We start from the raw sequence: 16,766 nt of genomic DNA on the forward strand, positions 1-16,766 counted from the left end.
CCGGCTGAGCGACTTAGGTACACCAGGACAGCCTGGAACGCAGCAGCAAAAGGGGGACACCAAGGACAATTTAATGTTAACCGGAAAAAGCAAGGGGCAGAGGAATGGGAAGGGCAGAGGCTCAGTGAGATGCCCTGTGGGGTCCCTTCCCCTGCCTCTGACAGTAGAGCCTGTTCTGCCCCCACCACGGCCACCAGGACCTGTGGGACCTGGGGGGGGGGCACTCGCCTAGATACTGCCCTTCGTGTAGAAAGGATGGGAGGGGCTTTGCTTGCACAGGCCAAGAGTATCTCCAGAAGTGTTTACAAGAAGCTGATAATGTCGGTTGTCTGCAGGGAGAATGGATGCCTGAGGGGCAGGGGTAAAGGGGAGGCTTTTGCCTTGGGGGTGGGGTTAGTCACGCAGGAGACTCTGGAAAACTGAGCGGAGGTCCCCAGAGTAAGAGAGATGGATGCTGGGCAAGGAAGACTGTGTTCACCCACTGCCCTCTTACCCTTTCCCCCTGTCCTGTGCCACAATCTTCTGGATAGCTCTTATTCCCCCGATCACATCTACTTGTACTCCTCCTGACCTTTGCCTTGGCCTTTGCCTGCTCCCCCTGTGACACCGTTCCCTTTCCCTGCCTGGCGAACTCCTATTCACCCGTTAATACCCTGCTCGAGTATCACCTCCTCCTTGAAGTTTCCTTAAAGCTCCCATCTGCTTCCTCACCTCTAGCAAAACAAACCCTTCTCTTTTCTGATCTTTCTAGTTCTTCTTTCAATCCGCAGTCACTAACTGAGCCTCATCCAGGCTGGCCTGGCATAGATGGAGTGGAATCAGAGCCAGCCTCTACCCTGGAGGACCTCCTTTATGGCACAGAATGTGCTGTTTTAGGATTGGTTATTTGTTTCATTTGGGGATATCTGTTCCCTGCAAGCCAGGGACTAGTCTTGGCCATCTGTGTCTTCCCTGGTCCAGCACAGCCATAGACAAGAAGCAGAATCAAATATGACTTTTCAAAATGAACAGCGACGGGGTGTCTTGAGGAGGTAGGAAGAGTTGAAGACTGCCCCTGCTGACTCTGTGTTCCCCAGGCCAAAGGGCAGCCATGGGCTTGGATGCTCATAGAGGCGTCTGGGGGAAATGCCTGGGCTGGTCCCTCCTAGGACAGAGCTGTCACCACTCTGGAAACCCCCATGGCTCTGGGCCTGGAGCCAAAATCCAGAGTCAGAGGAAAGACCTCCCCACAAGGCCATGATACCCAGCTCCCCAGGAGGGGTTCAAGACAGAGGCAGAAGCAGGGGGCAGCTCCAAAGGGACTCCCATCTCAAGTCTCAGGCTCTGGCCAAACAGACTTCTCTAAAGGAGGGCGAAGAGCGAGGAGGGCAGGGCCGGAGCTGGCAGGAGCCCAGGGGAGGAAGGAAACAAGAAACAATCAAGGAAAAATCCAACCCAGGCCTGGGGTTGGCTGAGGCCATGGGGCCCTGCAGGCTGAGCTCGGGCTGCGGTGGAGGAGGCTTCCAGGGGCGGATGGAGCTTCTGCCCAGCTCCCTGCTGCTCCACGGCCCTGGGCGGTAGCGGTGCTGATGCCACTTCCAGATACTTTGTCTCTTTTCACTGGCTCTCTAGATTGCCTCCAAGATCATTGCTATGCTTCCCTTGTGACTCTCTGCTCTCAGGCCTGCCCCCCGACTCCTGGGCCCCATCCTCCCACCCGCCTCCCAGGGTAGGTGGGGCTGTGGTGAGCCGGCTCCAGCCTGGGGGGGTCCTTCCCTGCCAGCCCCCCCATCCTCCCCACTTAACCTTGGAGAAGGGGCTTCCGACTCTGTCCACAGGGGTTGGGGCTGCTGACGTATGTGATTTCCAGGAAGAAGGGGCTGGGAGGGGAAGGAAAGCCTGAGTCAGTCACTGTGCGCTGATTACAGGGCCCTATGGGGGAGGGGGGAGCAGCCATGGGGTGGGAGAAACCAGCTGGACCCATCTCAGGGCCAGAGAGAGCTCCCAGCGGAGGAGAAGGAAGTTCAATAGCCCATTCCAGGCATTTCTCCATCCATAGCTTTCCTCGTGCCTGACCCTACCCAAAAGCCCTTCAGGTCCTGCCCCTCAGCCTCCAGGGTGCCCAGGAGCCCTTCCAGGGAGAACAGTCCAGGCCTTGGCTGAGGTATTAGACCCTGGACACGGGGTGCAGGCAGGGAAGGGGGGCAGGACACTTGACCTGAATGTCTGTTGAGTCAGAAAAGCAGGACACCCTGGCGCTATCCCCTGGCCCGGGATCCCAGCCTCCCCGCCCACACTCAGGCCCTTACACACAGCCTGAGAAGTTGCATTTAAAAAGCGCCAATTTTAGCAAAAGGAGTCCTGGTTCATAAGCGCGTGCTAATTGCTGGGCTTCCACAGCAGCCCGTGCGTGTGTGCAAAGATCCTGTCCATTCAGCAAAAGCTCGAGGAGAGAAGCAGTCGGGGCATCTCGGGGGGATTCCTCCGGCCCCAGCGGAGTGATCCAGCCTCATCTGTGCAGAGAGGATGGAGCGCTCTCCCGAGTGCTTGCAAAGCCCAGAACCCCCACCAGGCCGCAATCATGCCTCTGGTGTAGGCTTTGTGCAGGCGGCTGCTCTGAGCTGGAGCTCTAACTGATGACGGGTACACTGAGCCACATGGGGAGCCGCCACTGAACTGGAAGCTTGTCACATCCAGGGGACTTAAGACAGTCCCCCAGAGCACAGATGGTGGTTCCAATGCTCTGGGCTCCGGTTAGGAGTCCTGGCCTGACAGCCAGGCTGCAGAGAAAGCTCACCAGTCGCTAAGTGGGGGGGGAGCAGGGGCTAGAGCCTGGCTGATGTGGCCAAATGCGCTGCTCTCTACCCATCCCCTAATGGTCCCCAACAGCCTCCCCACCCCCAAACCTCTGCAAAGAGCTCTGGAACTGGTTCCCAGGATCATGTGGCTTCGGAAGAGTGTCTTTGCCTATCTGAACTTCCATCCCTGCAACTTTCTATTTTGTCACCAGCTCTGAAGGGAGCTCTCGAACCTTCCCATCCTCCTTCCCCCAAAGGAGGACTCTCAGCAGATGAGCAGAGTGTAGGGGGCTGTGCCTCAGCCACATTCCTGCAGGCTCAGGAGGTCTCATCAGTGGAGTCATTCTAGGTCAGGGGACGAGGCCAGCTTGCTGTCCCCCAAAGCAACTGTTCCAATGTTTGTATAAAAGTGACCGTTGTGGGGCCTGTGTTCCCATCCAGAAAGCACACACAAGTTTCTTACTTTGTTGGGGACTCATGTAACTCTCCTTTTACAGGCAAAGAGGCTCAGAAAGGGACCGTCCTTTGCCTGTGGCCACAGAGCAAGTGGGCAGCAGAGTCAGCACACCACCCAGGTCCACGGCTCAGAGACAGCGCTCAAGGCTTGACACAGCTGCTGTTCCCTCCCAGGGTGTGCTGTGGGAGGGAGGACAGGGCAGGAGGGACAGTGGCTGGATGACAAGCTACGGAATGAATGAATGAATGAAAAGAAGCTAGAATGAGTCTACGAATGGGTTCCACCCCCGCCCCGGAAGGAAGCCGCCTAGACTGAGGGCAAACGGGCGTGCCCAGGCCACCTTGCCCACACACCCTCAGTGCTCTCTTTTCTAGGGGGCCGTAAACTTAAAGCTCTCTCAAGTTTAATATTTTAACTCGGCTGCCTCCAAGGCCTCAGTCATTCCCTTAGTGGCCACCAAATACACTTGATGGGCGGCTCCCCAGACCCAGCCCTCCACGGAGCAACGGGTCCAAGGACGCTCGGTGAATTACGAAGAACTATAATTCGGTCTTCCGGCGGCCGCCCCCTCGGTCCTTCGAATACCGAGAGTTCTGGTTCCGATGGGGGCAGCCGGAGTCCGCAGAGTCCAGCCCGAGCACCCGACACCGCCCCGCCCGCAGCTACCCGAGCCTGCCCTGGACCCCGCGCCCGCGCGGCTGCGGGACCTGGGCGCGGCGCCACCGAAGGGGGAGCACAGGCTGGGCCCCTAGTGGGGCGGGGATGTGGGCGGGGCCTGTCTGGGGGCGGCCCGGGCATTGGCTCCGCGGGCCAGGGGCGGGGCTTCAGGGGCCACCGATCTTGCTGTGAGTTCACCGCCGGGATCGCCTCCCAGAACCGCGCCGTCCAGCTCCCGAGCTTTCGCCGACTGCGGGTCCGCCGCCTGCGCGCGTCAAGGTGAGTTCGGGCCGGGACTCTGCAGCCCGTCCGCGACTCCCAGGGGTCCCCCTGAGAGGCCCACCCCGTGGCGCCCCGTCCTGGCTCGCGCCCCGGCCCCTGTGTCACCCCCGCGCATGTCCTTTCCCGGGAGCCTCGGGCTCCACGGTGTTTCCCGCCCGCGTGTCCGTCCCAGCGGCCACGCCCGCGCCCCCTCCGCCTGCAAGGGGCAACGCATCCCGAACCCTAACTCGTGGTCCCGCCCTTCACCCTGAGCCCTCGCCTCCGCCCCACACCCGGGACGTAGGAGTGCCCTCCCGCCGCCCAGCGATCCCGCCCGGGCTGGGGGTCGTATTTTTAGTTGATGGTGATGTGTCCTCCTATCTTTAGCCGCGGCCGCGAGTGTCCTGAAACGGATCCGGGCTGGGTGCTCCGGCAGAGGGCGGGGAGGGAACCCGAGCTGGGGCTGAGGAACCCGACCCGCGGGAGCCAGGGGTGGGGGCCTGCTCGCCCGAGCTCTGGCCCTGCGCCGAGCGGACACTCGGACATCGCCCAGGCCGGAAAGCACGCGGGAGGCTCCTCCCAGAGCTTGGAGACCCTGGCAAGATCCCCGATCGTCCCTTTCCCCCCCTACCGTCTGGTTGTGAGACCAGAGCACCCCAAGAGAAGAACATCCCCCAGACGATCCGCATCTGATAAGCGAACGTGCCACTCCTTGGGGGGCCCCTGCCTGGAGCCCGAAGCGAGCTCGAGACCCTGGCTCGCGCAGGGACGCCTCTGAGATGCTGGGCGACAGAGCGAGCGAGCGCCACCTAGCGGCCGTGAAGCCGAGCGCCGCCCCGCACAGGGACCCCGAGGATCCGGGGAGACTCCCGCCCGCGAGCGAGCGGGACTCGCAGGCTGCCTCCAGGGCAGGCGGGAGAAGACGATCGCTTGGAGGGTGGAAGTATTCGGTTTTGATCTTGTTCGGAGCACTGTCCCCGGATAACCAAATTGCTTGAGGAAGGCCGGCCCTACAGCTGTTTGTCGAATGAATGACAGGGACCCCCAACCCCATCTGTCCTACATCTCTCATTTGTAACTGTGGCAGTATGGTCTTCCAGTAGCCTTCTGGTGATGGCTTTGTCAGTCCATTTTATTGATGGGGAAAGTGAGGGCCAGAAAGGAGACGTGTCTTGCCCAAGGTCACAGAGAGTCCCAGATGGAGATGGATTCAATTTCTGGCTCCTGATTTCGAGGTCAGGGGTTGGCTCTTTGAACACCGGTGATGGGGAGTGGACTAGTACTCCTAGCCAAGGTAAGGGGCTGTGCCTCCTGCAAGTCATTCTCTCCGAAGGAGGCCCAAGGCTCCTTTCCAGGGCAAGCTCCCATCTGCTCCTCCCACTTCTGGGGAAAGCCACCCCTTCCCAGCCCCCCATAGCCTTGTCCTGATGGAGAGCTCATTCTCATATCTCTGGATCCTTGCAAATTAGCGGAGAGGAGTAGCCAAATGGACTTAAATGGAGGCATTCTGGGGACCAAGTGGCCCCAGCCACTCCCAGCTGGGAGCCTGTTTTTTTTCCTGCTCCCCAGCTTTCAGAGGTTGGGTGGCCCACTGCATCAGAGCTACAGAGACCTGGCTGGGTACTGGGGCCCACTTTTCCTCTTCCCAGCTGAGCAGCCTCAGCAACGTTAAGGTCTCTGAGGTTCAGCTTCTGCCTCTGTAGAAGTCAGTGGTGACACCCACCGTGCTGTGCCTGGGAACTTTCAAATGGGAACCGTGTGAGGGCAGCTGGAGACTGGGGTCTCACGCTTGCCAAATCCGAATCCTTAGGGCTTGATGATTGCAATTCCCAGCTCTCCCCTGGGTGGCTGACGCTGGCCCAACCCTTCCCCCCCAGCCCCAGTTCTCCCCACATCTGGAAATGGGCGGGTACATCTGGCTCAGAGCGAGACAGCTGTCAGGGACGCCCAATTTGTTGTGGAAACACACAGGCTCTCTTGGCGCACTCTGTGATGGGGTGGGGGGGATGACAGATCCCACCAGTCCGCCCCACTCTTCGTGAGTGCAAAGGAGGGAAAAGCTGCCCCAGGACTGCTTGCCTGCCAAGGACACAGGTCGGGTGGCTGTTGGCGTGCCCCCAGGTCTAGCATGGTGATCACAGGTAAATGTCCGCTCCATGAGTGAGGGGTGCGATCCCAGGACCTCGAGGCACCCACCGCCTCCCCCGCCCTCCACCCTCCGCTCAGCTCCTTCCGAGCTTAGCTGGAATTCTGCCACTGGAGAGTCACTCCTTTGTTTCCTGTTAAACCGCAGGTGCTCAGGGAGGGGCAAGATGTCCGGTCCCTGTGGCTCAGTGTGACTGACCTGGAGTGTCCGGTCCTGGGGTGGGGTTTCCTGAGTGAGGGCCTGGGCTGGGAGCTGGGACTCTGCCTCTCCTGCATCCTCCTTCCGCCTTCCTGCTCTCTTGCCAGCCCCTCATTCTTTCTTCAGCCGGCCCAGGACAGAGGAGAATGGGGCCTAGGAGCAGGCCAGGCCTCCGAGCTGCTTCTCCACCCCTCCCTGGCCCTTTTCCTACCTTCTCAGCCCCTTGGCAGCCTTCGGAGGGGTCAGTGGGGGAAGGGGGCTCATCTGGTTACCCTCTGGACGACCTTGGACACATTTCTTTGCCTTTTGTGTTCCAGTTCCACATCTGGGCTCTCATATCCACGTTCAAGGCCAATCCCCAACCGTGGGAACGCCAAGGAGGGCCTGCCATGCTTCCTTCTTCTGTTAAGCCAGCATGACACCCCACCACAGTGCACTTATTTTTTCCACATTAAAAATAGCTTTATTTTTTTCTGACTACACAAATTATATGTGCACCTAAGTAACACATGCTTATTATTCAGATCTGGAGCTTATAAAAGTATGAAGAAGAAAGGCAAAACCATCTGAAATCTGCCACCTGGAGAGAACCGTCATCAGCATTTTGCCAACCATCCTTTTTTCAGTTACATATATCACTTTCTAGTAACAATACCAAATATTACAGGTAGTTTTTATCTAGGACGCTCCTCTCCTGCCATATCACTGACTCCAAACCCCTTCCCTGCCTTCCCCCTCCCCCTACTGCGGTCTACATATAACAACCCCCTGCTGGCCTTCCAGGTTCTCTCTCTCTCTCTCTTTTTTTTTTTTTTTTAAAGATTTGATTTATTTATTTGACAGACAGAGATCACACGTAGGCAGACAGGCAGGCAGACAGAGAGGAGGAAGCAGGCTTCCCGTGGAGCAGAGAGCCCGATGTGGGACTCAATCCCAGGACCCTGAGATCACGACCTGAGCCGAAGGCAGAGGCTTAACCCACTGAACCACCCAGGCGCCCATGTTCTCTCTTTTTATGTAGGGTATAATCCTACTCGGGTCATATCTGTAGGTACACATACCTGCGTGCTTACACGGGGAAGGGGCAGAGCAGAGGGGAGTTGGTCACTGCTGTCAGAAATAGAATCTTTTTTTTTTTTTAAGACTTTATTTATTTGAGAGAGAGCGAGAGAGAGCACACGTTTGAGTGAGGCAGAGGGAGAGAGAGAGTCTCAAGCAGACTCACTGCTGAGGGCGGAACTTGACACAGGGCTCCATCTCATGACCCTGAGATCGTGACCTGAGCCAAACCAAGAGTCGGGCGCTTAACCGACTGAGCCCCCCAGGTGCCCCAGAAATGGAATCTTCCATACTACCCTTTTGCATTCTGCTTCTCTCCCTCGTCAATGCCTTGTGCAAATCCCTGCAACATGTGTTCTGGGTTGGGTGTTCAAACGGGGATGCGAGGAGGTTGATAGCAACGACTAAATGAGATGCGTTTGCAAGGAACTCCGCAAAATGCCAGGCACAGCGCAGAGCCCCCCAAAATATTTGTACCCTCCACTGCATCTTCCCGTCAGGCGCTGAGCAGGGTGGAGGGACAGTAACTATGGCAGACTCCTTCCCGGAGCTGGGAACTGCCAACCCGGAGGAAAGAAGGGGCACTCCGGCATGACCTCACTTCTGGGTGGGATGAGATTGGGCCCAACGAAGGCGTCTGTCATTCGGCTCTGTTGGCCAAACACCTGCCACGTATCCAGGCCTGGCACGGGCAGGTGGCCGAGACAGAGTTCACAAAATCTCTCTCATTGGTCCAGTAGGGGACCAAGACTGGTCTGAGAGACCTCCCCACATAAACTTGACAGTTGCTATGTCCTGGGACACAGCTGATGCAGAACCCAGGCAACAGCGATGGGCAGAGCCAGAAACCCAGGGCGAGAGACCAAAGCCAGGACTTTGGATATGACTCTGGGCCTGTCACCCAGGTTCCCAGGCCTCAGCTTCCCTCCTGGACAGGAGAGGGGCTCAGTGCTGGTGATCCAGGCTCCCAGGGGCAGTGAGTCTGCAAGCGAACACGTGCTTCCTCCAACATGGCTTCCCGCAGAGGAGTGGCCGCACCTGGGCTCCTGGGGCCGACGCGGGGGCCTCAGAAATGACACCAATGCCTCTGCCTTGTGTCCTTCTGTCCCTGACTTGCACCTTTGGTGTTTCAGCTCTTCAGCCCCCCAGGGAGACCCTCGTGAGAACAAGACGGGAGAGCGCGGCTGTCTCCAAGAGTTCCACTTTGCTGCTGCTAATTTTCCAGAGCACTTTCAACTCTTTGGGGGAGAAACCGATTTTTGTTGTCTCAGCCTTCTGACTTCTTTCTTTTTCTCATCCCTTGGGACATCTTCGGTCACATCCCACACATCAGTTTTCGCCCTTCACCAAGGTTTTGGTGTCTGTGGCCAAGGCCGTGAGAGGAGGCCGCGGTCCCCACTGTCCCCAGCGCCAGGAGCCGGGCCTGGGCGCTGAGGTCACGATGTCCACCAAGGTGCCCATCTACCTGAAGCGTGGCAGCCGCAAGGGCAAGAAGGAGAAGCTGCGGGACCTGCTGTCGTCGGACATGATCAGCCCGCCGCTGGGGGACTTCCGCCACACCATCCATATTGGCAGCGGCGGGGGCAGCGACATGTTCGGCGACATCTCCTTCCTACAGGGCAAGTTCCACCTCCTGCCAGGGACCACCGTCGAGGGACCTGAGGAGGGTGGCGCCTTCGACCTCCCCTTCCAGTTCACCCGCACCGCCACGCTGTGTGGGCGGGAGCTCCCCGAAGGGCCATCCCCTCTGCTCAAGAACGCCATCTCTCTCCCTGTCATCGGTGGGCCCCAGGCCCTCACCCTGCCCACAAGCCAGGCCCCACCCAAACCCCCTCGCCTGCACCTGGAGACCCCGCAGCCTTCCCCACAGCCTTCCCCGAAGGAGGCAGGCAATGTGGACATCTGGAGAATTCCAGAGGCTGACTCTGCCCACAATGGGCTGACCCCCGAGTCAGGGGCCGAGGAGCCCTTCCTGTCCCATGCCAGCTCCCTGCTCTCCCTGCACGTGGACCTGGGGCCTTCCATCCTGGACGACGTCCTCCAGATCATGGACCAGGACCTGGGCCACATGCAGATCCCCACGTAGGACCAAGGCTGGCCAGGCCGGGTGCTCAGGTTGGAGTGAATGCTGGGAGGCAGGGGGCGATGCAGCCCGGGCCTAGAAGTCAGGATTCCCGAGGTCCCACTGCGTGGTCGCTGGCCAGTGATTTCTTTCTCTGAGCCTTTTTTTCCCTCCCTCCCAGGCTCTTCCTAGGGGCAGAGTGTGCCTCATTGCTTTCCCCTAAAACACACTAAGGACACCTGCAGAAGCCAGCCCAAAGGGCCCTGAGCATCTTGGGCCAGCTGGACCCCCACCGCCAACTGCTCCTCCTTCCCTCACCTCCCTTGGATGAGGGCTCTGCCAAGACGGACTCCCCTTTCCACCTGCCTTCTGTCTCAGCCCCCGGGGGATGCCCTGATTGGGGGCAGGGCACGGTTGGGGGAGGCACGGCATAGCCAGCCAGACCTTCGGTTCCATGTCCTGGACTACGAACATGGCATCGATGACCAAATGTCCCTCGGCCCCATCCCCCTCCCATGACCAGGAGATTCTGGTCACAATAAAACTTGCTGCTGCTGGTAGCTGTGCTCTCTACACCCTTGACCTAGCTTTCCTCCAGAAGGCAGACTGGTCTCTGCGACATGGGCTGACCTGGGAAGGCACGGGGAGGACCCCACTCCCAGAAAGCTTGGTCCCCTTTGAAAAATTCTACCTGGGAGCAGGAACCAACCAAATGTCACCTGGGGATATTGCAGTGTTGCTTCTGGTGTTTACAAGAGGTGGCTGAGCCCTGGGGTAAGACAGGCGCCATGCCCAGGCTGCTGGGGTCGATGGGGGCGACCCAAGAATGAAACAATAAGCCCTGGTGCAAGGGACCAGCAGGTGCACCAGCATCAGAGGACTGAGGGCGCGTGCAGGAGGGAGGGCCAGACCTGGGGCCAGGAGGGATCAAACGGAGCTCATCAGCACTATTTAGTGAGCAGTTAGGGGGCACTCAAGCGTGTTCCCGGTGCCGGGGATGTCAGACGGATGCAATCCCTGCTCTCCTGTAGCTCATATTCTAGTGGAAAAAGAATATTGAATTTGTAAGCAGGTAAGAGGATTTCCCACCGTGTTGAACAACGGTAAAGAAAACAAGATCGGGCATGCCTGGGGCAGAGGGCCCATTAGGATGGTCAGACATGATTCAGGCCCAAACCTGAAGGCTAAGATATACTCGTGCATAAGCAAAGGCACTGAGGCACCAGAGTGAATGACAGAGGAGCCGCCAAGTGGTGAAAAGCGTGTGGATCTCTGGGTCTGACCTAGTCTGTGTGAGATTCAGTTTCTCCATCTCTAGAATGGGTCAGTGGTCCTGACCTCGCAGGGTTGTGGGAAAAGTTAGGGACAAGGTTTATGAACTGCCACATGGAAGGTACTCCAAAGTGGCTATGGACATAAAGGAACGTGGGGCTCTGGAAAGGCAGGACTGGGGAAACAGCTTGGAGTCCGCTGGGAACGGCTTTGCTTGCAATGGGGAGCTGTAGAAGGATTTTAAGCAGGAGAGACACATGGTCAGATCCAGGTTTTAGCAGGTCACTGCCCGAGCCAATGGAAGATGGACGGAAGGTCAGAGAGGAAGAAGCCACTGCGGGGTGAGGAGACTTGGACGGGGAAGGGACGCGGGGATCGAGGAGGGGAGAGGGCTAAGGCGGGGCTTGTGTCTGATCGGTACAGGCCACACGGGTGGCTGGAGGCAAGTTCAAGCCTTGGCTGTCCCCTGCTTCCATTAACCACTGGTTCTCCATCCTTCTGACCCTGCGGATCCCAGACTCCAACCTTGCCCCCAGCCTTTCCTGCCTCCATTCCCTGTGTCAGATTTCATAGTGGGGGCTGAATGGGACCCAGAGGCATTTTGCTTGGCCACAGGGCTGTGTACGTGTGTGTGTTAAAATATACACAATATGAAACTGACCATTTTAACTATGTCTAAGTGTACGGTTTAGTGGCATTAATACATTCATGTTCTTCTGCAACAATCACCACCATCTATTCCAGAACTTTCTTCTTTTCCCAAAGTGAAACTCCATACCCACAAAACACGAACTCCCCGCTCTCCCTTCCCCCAGCCCCTGGTAACCCCCATCTACTTCCTGTCTCTCTGAACGTGACTGCTCTGGGGACCGGATGTAAGTGGAGTCACAGGGTATTTGTCCTTTGGCTTATTTCATTTAGCCTGACATCTTCGAGGTTCATCCTTGCTGCCATGTGTGTTGAAATGTCCTTCTTCTAAAGGCTGAACAATATTCCATTGTCTGTCTATCCCATATGTCGTGTATCCATTCACCCCTCAGTGGATGCCTGGTTGCTTCTACCTCTGGGCCATCGAGAACAAGACTCCTATGAACATTGGGGCACAAACATCAGTCTGAGTCCTTGCTTTCCATTCTTCTGGGAATATACGTACAAGTGGAATCACTGGGTCATACTATGTCATTCTATATTTAATTTCTTGAGGAATCACCCCCCCCATTTTCCATAGAACCCACGTCATGTTTCATCCCCGCTACACTTTGTCTTTTTAATTTTTTTTTTTAAGATTTTATTTATTTGACAGAGAGAGACACAGTGAGAGAGGGAACACAAGCATGGCGAGTGGCAGAGGGAGAAGCAGGCTTCCCGCCACGCAGGAAGTCTGATGTGGGGCCGTGGAATCCTGACCTGAGCTGAAGGCAGGCACCTAAAGACTGAGCCCTCCAAGCACCCCTTGTCTGTTTAATTTGAAAATTTTACCACCCCAGACCCTGGTAAAGTGCTAAGGCAAAAGGACTTCGTAGGTAAGAGGTAAGCAGCTCCTTGCCTGCAGGCTCCCTCTCCTGGTGCTTGAAACGCTTGTCCCTTCTGCCTTGGAAAGGGAAGACAAGACAAAAAGCAAACCTTCCTTAGAGCTTTGCCCAGCTGCAAGACCACACCTTGCCCTGGACCTGAGCCGAGGTCAGAGCGCCCATGCCTGTCTTGGGTGCCCTGGAGCTGCTCCCCAGCCTGCGTCAGACACCCCCACCCAAGGGCGCTGGGAGGGCACGTGGGGTTGCTGTGTCAGGCTGGAAAAGGGGAACGAGACAGGACACCTGAAACATCAGATGAACTCAACAAGGAATCCTTGCTTGCACCAAGGCAGCCATGTAAAATAATATAAGCCTCCCTAGTACAAAGCATCTACTCTTTCTGTCGAAAATATATTCACTCTTCTTCCGAAGGGAGACGACTCAAAATCTGCCAATGATCACACCCGCTTGCAAGGCCAGGATTCACGGATGTTCGTTCCTCCTGCAATTTTTCCTTTACTAGCCCATCTCAATGTCTCGCAAACTATGAACTCTGTGGTAAAGTTAATTACCACCAAGACACCCTAGACTCTAGAGTGGAAAGAAGGAGAGAAGAATGGGAGAATGAAAATACGTAAAAATATACTTGCCACAGCAAGAAGAGAAATATATGTAGGAGCGACAGACTTTTTCTACAAAACCATAGCTGGTATGAATAACTTCCCCTCCTTTACTAACCAGCTCGTATTCCCTTAGCCTTCAAAGACTTTCTTTTACTTTTTTTTTTTGGTTTTTTTGAGGATTTTATCTTTTTTAATGCAACCTCTACCCCCAGCTTGGGGATTGAACCCACGACCCCAAGATCAAGAGTCAGACATTCTACTAACTGGGCCAGCCAGTTTGCCTTCAGCCTTTTCCTCCAGCCTCCGTCTTGGTGGTTCAGGGTTCTTTACCAGGTTGTCCCAGACTTCCCTTTTTTTAAAAGATTTTATTTATTTATTTATTTATTTATTTATTTATTTATTTGTCAGAGGCACAAGCAGCCAGAGTGGCAAGCAGAGGCAGAGAGAAGCAGGCTCCCCTCTGAGCGAGGAGCCCGATGTGGGGCTCAATCCCAGGACCCTGGGATCATGACCTGAGCAGAAGGCAGAGGCTTAACCAGCCAAGCCACCCAGGCGTCCCCAGACTTCCATTTTTAAAGAACGGCGGATCTACCTGTATAGAATTGATTATTTCCCCCTAAGCTTTTATTTTCAAACATTTCAAACCTACAGAAATACTGAAAGTTGAGTACAATGTACATCCATACACCTTCATCTAGATTTGCCCATTTTTACCATTTTGCTTCATTTGCTTTATCTCTTCGCCTATAAAAACTATCATCCTGACCTTTTGAAAATAAGATGTGGACATTATAACACTTCATCCTAAATACCCTAGCATTTATCTCCGAGACGTCTTTATTTAGCTCACTTCAGTCTTATTTGGCTTCTTTAATCTATGGATTCATATCTTTCAGGGGCACCTGGCTGGCTCAGTTGGTTACCAGTCTGCCTTCAGCTCTGGCTTTGGTCCCTGAGACCTGGGACCAAGCCCCTCCTGCACTCCCTGCTCATCGGGGAGTCTGCTTCGCCCTCTCTCTGCTCTTCGCCCCTGCTCATTCTCTCTCTCGATCTCTCTTGCTCATATAAATAAAACCTTTTTTCTAAGAGATTTTATTTAGGGGTGCCTGGGTGGTTCAGTGGGTTAAAGCCTCTGCCTTCGGCTCAGGTCATGATCCCAGGGTGCTGGGATCGAGCCCCGCATCGGGCTCTCTGCTCAGCATTGAACCTGCTTCCTCCCCTTTCTCTGCCTGCCTCTCTGCCTACTTGTGATTTCTGTCTGTCAAATAAATAAATAAAATCTTTAATACAAAATGTAAAAAAAATTATTTGACAGAGAGATAGATCACAAGTAGACAGAGCAGCAGGCAGAGAGAGAGGGGGAAGCAGGTTCCCTGCTGAGCAGAGAGCCCGATGTGGGGCTCAATCCCAGCACCCTGAGATCATGCCTGAGCCGAAGGCAGAGGCTTAACCCACTGAGCCACCCAGGCGCCCCAAATAAAATTTTAAAACAAACACCTCTTTCAGCATTGTCATTTTCCCCTTTAAACATTGCCTATGCTCCTTTCTCTCTCTTTACCCTCTGACACTCCAATTAAATATATATGAGGGGAAACCTGGGTGGCTCATTCAGTTTAAGCATCTGACTTTTGGTCTCAGCTCAGGGTCTTGATCTCAAGGGTCACTAGTTCAAGGCCTGCGTTGGGCTGCACACTGGGCATGGAGCCAACTTCATAAAAACATTTGTTTTAAATGTATGTTAGATCTCTCTATGTATCAATGTTTCGGCTCTACTTCTGTATTTTCTGTTTTTTTGTCTTTTATGCAGTATTAAGAACAAGTTCTGCCTACCTAGCCTCTGGTTTTCTATGTTGTCTCTTCAGTTATGAGTAATCTGCATTCATTGTGTTCTTAATTTTGGTTATCTCACTGTTCAGTTGGAGAAGTTCCATATTGTTCTTTTAAAATTCTGTCGTGGCACTTTTTTTTTTTTTTTTTAATTTATTTGACAGACAGATCACAAGTAGACAGAGAGTCAGGCAGAGGGAGAGGGAGAAGCAGGCTCCCTGCTGAGCAGAGAGCCCGATGTGGGGCTCTTATCCCAGGACCCTGGAATCATGACCTGAGCCGAAGGCAGAGGCTTTAACCCACTGAGCCACCCAGGCGCCCCATGTTGTGGTACTTCTTAATCCCACTTGCCCACTGCAGGTGTGTGTGTGTGTGTGTGTTTAAGATTTTATTTATTTATTCGACAGAAAGAGAGAGAGAGAGAACAAGCAGGGGGAAGGACAAGCAGAGGGAGAGGGGGAAGCAGGCTCCCCACCCAGCAGGGAGCTGGTTGTGGGGCTCGATCCCAGGACCCTGGGTTCATTACCTGAGCCAAAGGCAGAAGCTTAACACTGAGCCACCAGGTGCTCCGCCCACAGATGTTTTTATACTGGTTTTTTTACTCCTTTTTTTTTTTAAATATTTTTTTAAATTTATTTATTTGACAGAGAGATCACAAGTAGGCAGAGAGGCAGGCAGAGAGAGAGAGAGAGGAGGAAGCAGGCTCCCTGTTGAGCAGAGAGCCCGATGCGGGACTCGATCCCAGGACCCTGAGATCATGACCTGAGCCGAAGGCAGTGGCTTAACCCACTGAGCCACCCAGGCGCCCCGGTTTTTTTACTCCTTTAAACACAATAAGCAGTGTTATTTTGTGGTCAGTATCAGAAATTCCGGATGTTAAATCTTTGTGTGGGTCAATTTATGTTTTATAGTTTTTGTATAGGTCCTTGTACAAGGCTTCTTTTTTTTTTAAGATTTTATTTTATTTATTTATTTGGCAGACAGAGATCACAAGCAGACAGAGAGATAGGCAGAGAGAGAGGAAGGGCAGCAGGCTCCCCACCCAGCAGAGAGCCCAATGCAGGGCTTGATCCCAGGACTCTGGGATCGTAACCTGAGCTGAAGGCAGAGGGTTTAACCCACTGAGCCACCCAGACGTCCCACAAGGTTTCTTTTTACTCTGTGTGCCTGATTATCTTTGACGATGGGTTGGATGTCATATCTGAAAAACATGTTTGTAGAAATAATTTGGGGACTAGGATGACAATACATTCATTTATAAAACTTATTACTCAATACCAGATATTCTTGCTTCTGTCAGGTGACCGGGGGCTGTATAAAGATGGGTCTACTTTAATCCAAACTCAAGGCTTAAGCTTCCCCGAACCACCCAGATATGATTTGGGGCTACAAGTTCACACAAGTTAGGATCCCATCTTAACGTGTGTATGTGTCCATGGTGGGGTATCTATTCTCCTACCTTGGGATGGCTTTGGGTTTTGATTTTTAACCCTCCCCACCAAAACCACCAAACAACAGCTCAGTTTCACAGTTATATCTCCCAGATCAGTAAATGTCCCCAGGACAAAAATTGCTTCAAATTCTGGGCTTACATCTTTGGGTTTTAGCTTCCTAAATATCAGTCCAATTATCCTCTCTCTCTTCCAAATAAATAAATTCAATCTTAAGAAAGAAAAAATAAAAAAGAATCAATCACACAAGCCAATAGCATGCCCTCTTTTTCCTCTCTTGCCCAGTGGCAAGCAGAACAAAAAATAACCCATTGGCAGTCTTAGCTCCTAATTTAGGGAAATCATTATTGTGCCCCCTCGTGGCAGCATTCCTCCCTTAGGTCAGGCGGAACCCAGAGGCCCAGAAATAGGGCCTTTGCAAAAAAGTCCTTCATTGAGATTGCAAAAGGCCGCACCCCACTTCCA

At 54.3% G+C, this 16,766-nt stretch overlaps 1 protein-coding gene across 1 annotated transcript; it reads left to right on the top strand.

Moving 5' to 3' along the window:
* The first annotated feature begins 3,999 nt into the window (after positions 1-3,999).
* On the top strand, positions 4,000-10,177 carry CDC42EP2 (CDC42 effector protein 2). Its single transcript, XM_082748569.1, has 2 exons — positions 4,000-4,170; positions 8,689-10,177. Exon 2 carries the CDS (start codon positions 8,997-8,999, stop codon positions 9,639-9,641), a length of 645 nt encoding a protein of 214 aa, XP_082604695.1. The 5' UTR covers positions 4,000-4,170; positions 8,689-8,996; the 3' UTR covers positions 9,642-10,177.
* The last annotated feature ends 6,589 nt before the right edge of the window (positions 10,178-16,766 follow it).

Source organism: Mustela nivalis (genome assembly GCF_964662115.1).
Source record: "Mustela nivalis genome assembly, chromosome: 9".
In the NCBI taxonomy this organism is placed as follows: Eukaryota; Metazoa; Chordata; class Mammalia; order Carnivora; family Mustelidae; genus Mustela; species Mustela nivalis.